Genomic DNA, 6,824 nt, shown 5'->3' with positions numbered 1-6,824 from the left:
TCGATTGAGACTTCGCGAAGTCTTAGTCACGTTAAAGACATATAGTTGCAGTCAGGGTGATTGCTCGACCAGATGATAAATATTCTAACATTCAAAAATAAAAGTTACAGTATTGTTTAATAAAAACGGAAAACAAAAACTGAAAATAAAAAGTGAAACAAAAATTAAAATAATAATAATAAAGAAAACAAGAAAAATAAAGAACAAAAAATAGCAAAATGGAAATAAACATGTGGAAAGAGGGGCGGAAGAACACGAAATTTAAAATATCAAATTTCTGTTTGCCAGGCAAGAAATGTTCAACGTTGCACATGCCCATCTCTTCTGTCAGTGTAAAAAGTTACAGCGCAACAAAACGATTGGGTGAAATCCTGACAAACAAAGAAAAAGACCCTTCACTGTGTCACCCAGCCCACCACAGAAAAAAGGCCGCTCCCACACAGAAAAACAAGACAAAGAGCAGGCCAACCCCAGAACTTCTCTACACGGGCCTGTTACACGAAATACCCAGCAGTGTGCTAATCTTGATGCAACAAATGATCAAACGGTGCAGGAACGAGACTTCGCGATGTCTGTCGACTGAGATTTAGCAGCACCGTAAATTATATTACAGTAATATCTAGTCAATGGTAGGATGTTAATGAAACAACAGATAAGCTCAGTTTGGCTAATGATCTTGACCAAATTGAGTGGTCTCTTGACAATAAATGCTATTCCCTCCGTTCGAAAATACTTGTCAAGGAAATGGCTAAAAATGAATATATCTATAACTAAGATATGTCTAGATACATCCATTTCTTCGACAAGTATTTTCGGACGGAAGGAATGGTAGATAATAGAAAAACTTCTTAGCACATTTTCCTCTTATGTCCCGTGGCCAGATTGACTTGGCGCACGGTTGGATCGATGCTTGGCAGCGAATTGTGCCCCAACAACATCCGGCAGTTCTACTCCTGATGTTATATCTTTTTGCCTGATGATGATTTTTTTTCTTATATACAATTGGTCTTGTTGCTATTTGTTGGGCCATTTGGAACTGTCGAAATTGTGCTACCTTTGAGTTCGAACATCCTAGAACTCCAGAAAACAACCGCTGATTTGCAGCTTGTATGAATTTGATATCATGGGCAGGACTGCTGAATTTGTGCTGCTGCGCATGATGATGATGGTTGATGGGGATATGGAGTACGGCGTCTGTTCTTCAGATCCATTGGCTTCATAGTGCTTTATTGTCTACGTTTTGTTCCTGCTCTAGTTATCGTACTGTGCCCCTGCGTGGGTCGTTGCCTTGATAGGTTAGTTTCGTGCAAACTTGGTCAAACTCAACAAGCAAAAAAAGGGGATATTTCACATACACCTTAGCCAAGGATAATATCACACATTCCAATGCACAGCCACCGTCTTGTATAGTAGAACAAGCTCAAAGAAAATGTTTAGAGTTCCAACGAGAGAAAATACAGCCATATTTGAAGATTGCCATTGAGAAAAACTTGAAAGAGCATAGGTACCCCATGAATTCCAACTCCAAGCACATGTAAAGAGCATGTCGATAATTTGTCTTATTGAACATTTGAAATGAGCACATGTAAAGGCCAGTCTCACACTTAAGACGGGGAAAGGAAAAGGAAAAAAGGGACTGAGTAGCTCAACTCAGCGGCCAGCGATGGGGCCCTACCGACGTATTGCTCGCTATTAACCAACGAGCAACAAAAAGAAGTTTCCCAATGTTTTCTTTTCTACTGTACCATTCCTTCTCTCTACTCTACCATTCCGCGCTGCTTGAAAAGTTCGAACATGGTTGAACCGATCTTAGCTGGTGACTCGACAACAGTAACCCCAGCATCCCTGAGTGCCTTGATCTTGTCTTGGGCGGTACCCTTTCCCCCTGACACAATTGCTGCATCATGCAAGAAATATATCCATAGATTAGCACTCGTAACAGTTGAACGCCATTGCAAATAATAAAGTAATGCAGCAATTTTGTTTTTATGGTTTAATTATATTGAGAATCACAGCAAAAGAGTTGAGAAAATAAAGCAGATTGTCACCATAGAAACGGTGCGTGTGAAACAGTTCCAAAACACACAAAATCCATACATAATTGCCAATCATTTTAGTAAATGAACAGAGACAAACATTGCTCATTGCTTGGCTAACAAAGTATTTGGCACCACGAAAAAAATAGATGGCAAAGTGGGCAACAGGGTCTGATAAAGCTATGTAGGAGTATAAACCAGGTCCAAAATACTGTTTTGCTACTTTACCAATTAAATTGTACAAGTGCTCATACTCTGTACTGGAATAAACTAACAACCATTAGAGTTATGATTCAATACCCCACCCACCAGGGTGAGACTTCCATACTCAAATCTGAAAACTTCTTAAGTATTTATCTTTTGTTATCTGTCGCTTATTGCACAACAGAATAATATATATACATGTTCTTCCTGAAGAATCTGAACTACCATTGACAAGGGGGGAGGGGGGGGGGGGTGTATTAGATAGCTACAGATAACTAATGAACAATTGGTAACGTAACCCTCAAGGGCATCTTGTCTCCAAATACCAAGAGAGAAACCTAGTTCAACTTAATACGCCCAAAGATATATACAATTGACAAAGGAAATAAATAGTGAACTTGTTGTTATGTCAATACCTCCAGCATGGCCCATACGACGGCCCGGGGGTGCAGTAAGTCCAGCTATGAATGCAACGACGGGCTTTTCTGTTTTGCTCTCCTGAATCATTTGCATGTCAAGTCAGATTAGTTGACCAGAAATGTTACTTAAAGCATGCATCTAATCAAAAGAAATAAAAAAAGAGTTCTAGCAAGTAGACACGTGCTATATTATAACATGGAATATCAGCAGTGCCTACTTATCATGTGTCACTTCACAACACTAAGAAAGCATCAGGACACAATTTTAACTTGTAAACCAGGCCAGATACAATCTAAGTCTTCACATGTCAAAAGACCATGAAAACTAATAATAGTGGGGTGGCCTACTTGGAACTTACTGAAACTGAATCATCTTCTTTTGCTAGTGATAAAGGGTTGGGTCGCACGATAAAATGAGCTATATAAAGCTTAGAAGTGTGCGTGCTTACCAGCTCTTAAACCAGACAAATTTTGAGCTTGCCTAATAAGGCATATTAAATTACAAACATGCATTATCTAAATGTTACACCAGAAGGGCTTTTAAGACTTATCAATGCATCTTTTATGGCAAGATCATGATCATATAAATGAACATTGATAATACAATACATGCTACAAAAGTATGGCTTTCTAATTGCCACCAAGCTTGAACTGCAATACAGGATATAAAGAAGCATGCTACTCCCTCGGTCCCAAAGTAAGTGTCGCTGATTTAGTACAAGAGGGACTACTATTTAGAAAATGCAAGGATGCTAAGAAGCAGAACATGCAACAAGGAAAAGGCTATCCCAATAAAACTCTCACCTGGATAAAGGCTGCAGCATCCTCCTCAGCAGTACCTCCAATTTCTCCAATGAGAACAATACCTAAAAAGCACATACCAATTTTACCAATGAGAACAATACTTAAGAGGGATATAACAGCGTTAACAGATGAGAACATTAACTGGAAGACACAGTATTAAAGAATGTAACAGGACGTTCATATGCATTAACTACTATAAAAGGGATCAACGGCACACAGAAGTCACAAATCAGGGAGCTTCGTTCTGTTATATTACTAATTTCCTTCAAAGGTATCAACACAGGCCCAGAGCAAACAATTGGTGGGGTGCCGTCATGTGGGCATATACAAAGGTACATAACTAAAGCAGTAAAGATGAAGGTCTACTTATTTGTCCTATCAACACATGGGAGCCACAATGGTTTCACATAGAGATTGCAAACTAATCATGCTGGTGACCTAGTACCAATAAAGGGGAAATTGGGAAATCTGACAAATAAATGAAAGAATCAATAGCTTTTCTGAATAATGTAGATGCCCAGCAAGAACTAATGTACCTTCTGTCTGAGGATCATCAACAAACTTTTCAAGGCAGTCAACAAAATTAGTGCCGTTAAAGGGGTCACCACCCATGCCCACACAAGTTGACTGCCCCAATCCTACGGCTGTTGTTTGAAACACCTATCGATAAGAAAGAAATACAGGTCAGGCAAATGCATTCAATGGTTAAAGCAAGTCTACAATAATGGGCATACCGCTTCATATGTCAAGGTACCAGAACGAGATACTATTCCAATGCGTCCTGGTTTGTGGATGTAACCTGGCATGATTCCAATCTTACATTCACCTGGCTTAATGATACCAGGGCAGTTTGGTCCGATCAATCTGGTTTTTGATTGCCTGTTCAGAGCAGCCTTCACTTTCACCTGGAATTAAGAAAGGGAGCATTCTGATGACTTCACTAAGGTCTTAACGAAGCAAAACAAAACTGAAAGAAATTATCTAAACGGTGAGAAAGATAAACACATAATTATGATGTGGTATGGATTATTAACATTGTGCACTTAATATCAATAAATTAACTGCCAAATGGTTCAGGACAAAATTGCACATGAAGTATAAGTAAAACCTAAACCCGTTCAATGTGTGCCTATCTGCATATAGCTAGCTACATATCCATATGTATTTAGTGACACTGATCAAGTTATAGCCAAAGGAAACACAAATGGCATCACAAAAATTATTATGCTCAGATACACAGCAAACAATGTGCTTAGTGATGTACATAATTGTTAAAAATACCATACCATGTCATGCTGAGGTATCCCTTCAGTAATGCAGACAACAAGGTCAAGCTCTGCTTCCAATGCCTCCATTATTGCAGCGGCAGCAAATGGTGGTGGAACATATATAACAGATGCATTGGCCTTTGTCTCGGCCTTAGCTTCTGCTACCGAGTTGAAAACTGGAAGGCCTAGGTGCTCAGTTCCACCTTTCTTGGGAGTAACTCCACCCACCTGTTCAATGCAAAGTACTTAAGTTAAAAGGGCATCATTTGATGAAAACCATAGAAGAGACATAATAATTAGTTGAAGATGATTATATTTTAAAAATCAAGCTACATATCTATATATCTTAAGGCTTAAGAGAAGTCCAAACAACCTTACAGAAACATGCCAGTGCCTTGATTTGATGGTACAAAGGTATCTTTGCAGATGCATTCATAAGACAACTAATAATTAGCATGTAGTGTCAGTATGTCACTGTTACGACCGGTATGTGACAGTTAACTGCGAGCTCCTGGTCAAGGATGTAGTAATGGGATTAGAACCTGCAACCTGCCCAGGTGAGGCTCTCGGAATGCATACATAATTCTCACCATCCACATGACAGTTTTTTTTTCCTCGTACGCACCGGCATTTTCCTCGTACGCCCTGCCCGAATTGCTACCAATAATATCAAAAGTAAAATATGACTCGATGTCTCCACCCCACTTATTGAAGAATTCTAGCATTACAATACATAAGATTTAGTTCGGTTCGATTTTCCATAGCAGCTTGAAAATACAGGGCGTGCATCATGGAAATTGTTCCTCAAACTCTTTTTAAGTTTAGATCGAGCAGGCCCTAGATTTACAAAACATATGGGAACCCATAAAAACCGTGTTCTCCATGTTTTGCTGTCTGATGAGTCATAATAAAATACCGAAGTCCTGGCTGCAAACTGAAGAATGCCCCTGGAACAACACATCGATAAGAGACGAAACCCTAAAAGGCGGAAAATGGAGATCGACAGCCGCCCACCCACGAGATCGTGCATTGTCGACTGTATCTCTCAATCTCAAACCCTAGAACCGCACTAGAGAGGAGGAAATGAACGGATCGAGCAATACATCGAGGAGGGAGGCCGCGCGGGGGACATACCATGTTGGTGCCGTACTCGATGGCCTGCTCGGTGTGGAAGGTGCCGTTCTTTCCGGTGATGCCCTGGCAGATCACGCGGGTGCTCTTGTCGACGAAGACCGCCGGAGAGGGCGCGGCGGCGGCGGCCGCGTAGGCACGCGAATGGAGGAGGCGGGAGGCGGCGGAGCCCAGCATCTGGGACGCGCGGCGGGAGGAGGCGGCCATGGCGATGTGCTTGGCCTGGCGGCGGCGCGTGCTCCTCTCTTTCCTCTCTCCTCTCGATTCGATTTCGTTTGGGGCTCGGTCTACTTTCCTCAGTTTTCTGGGGCCTCGCGATCCATTCTTGCAGGAGAAGTTGGGGGGTCAAACTTCGGCCTGGGCCCCTGCGTTTGTCGCTATTTCCGGAAGCTAACACATGGATGACTATTTCCAAAGCATGCGGGAAAGCGGCTTTGGTCAATACGTTTTACGGTTGATAGAGGCGAACGGCGGAATGGCCTAGGGCATCTCCGGCTTCTTTCGTCACAACGGACACCCCAAGTATTACATACATGTTCGGACATGTCCGTGGACAAGGATAGAGGCCACAGCCGTCCAACCATATCCTATATACTTAAGAAGTTCACCTCACTATCTAATTTATCTCCACATGCAAGTTATCCACCTCAGCCATGCAGCCACATCATCCCATCTAATGATTTTCGTTTGAGGTCCATGCACCACATCATCCCTTTTCCCTCTGCCTTCCAGCACGCATGTCCACATGGGTTGTACTTATCCCCGACCAGTTAAGTGCCCTTCAATATTTTTCTATCTCTAGATTATTCATCTTCTCCATCGAATAAAAGCAGCCCTTTCCTGTTCGTCTTCTGTAACCGCAAACCATCCAGCGAACATAAATAGCTACGCATTGCTTCCTGCTTGAAGCGCCAAGTGCAGCCACAGCCTGCCTCTCGCCTTCCTATCGGTGTTGCATCAGA

General features: G+C 41.8%; 1 protein-coding gene across 1 annotated transcript; it reads right to left on the bottom strand.

Annotated features, from left to right (window-relative positions):
- Positions 1–1,479: 1,479 nt before the first annotated feature.
- Positions 1,480–6,177, bottom strand: LOC125536519 (succinate--CoA ligase [ADP-forming] subunit alpha, mitochondrial). Its single transcript, XM_048699754.1, has 7 exons — positions 5,866–6,177; positions 4,750–4,959; positions 4,198–4,368; positions 4,000–4,123; positions 3,464–3,525; positions 2,657–2,738; positions 1,480–1,897 (listed from the first exon to the last, which is right to left on the bottom strand). The coding sequence occupies exons 1-7, from the start codon at positions 6,067–6,069 to the stop codon at positions 1,758–1,760; spliced, it is 993 nt and encodes a 330-aa protein (XP_048555711.1). The 5' UTR covers positions 6,070–6,177; the 3' UTR covers positions 1,480–1,757.
- Positions 6,178–6,824: the final 647 nt, after the last annotated feature.

Source organism: Triticum urartu, chromosome 2 (genome assembly GCF_003073215.2).
Source record: "Triticum urartu cultivar G1812 chromosome 2, Tu2.1, whole genome shotgun sequence".
NCBI lineage: Eukaryota > Viridiplantae > Streptophyta > Magnoliopsida > Poales > Poaceae > Triticum > Triticum urartu.
This window is presented reverse-complemented; position numbering and strand designations above follow the sequence as displayed.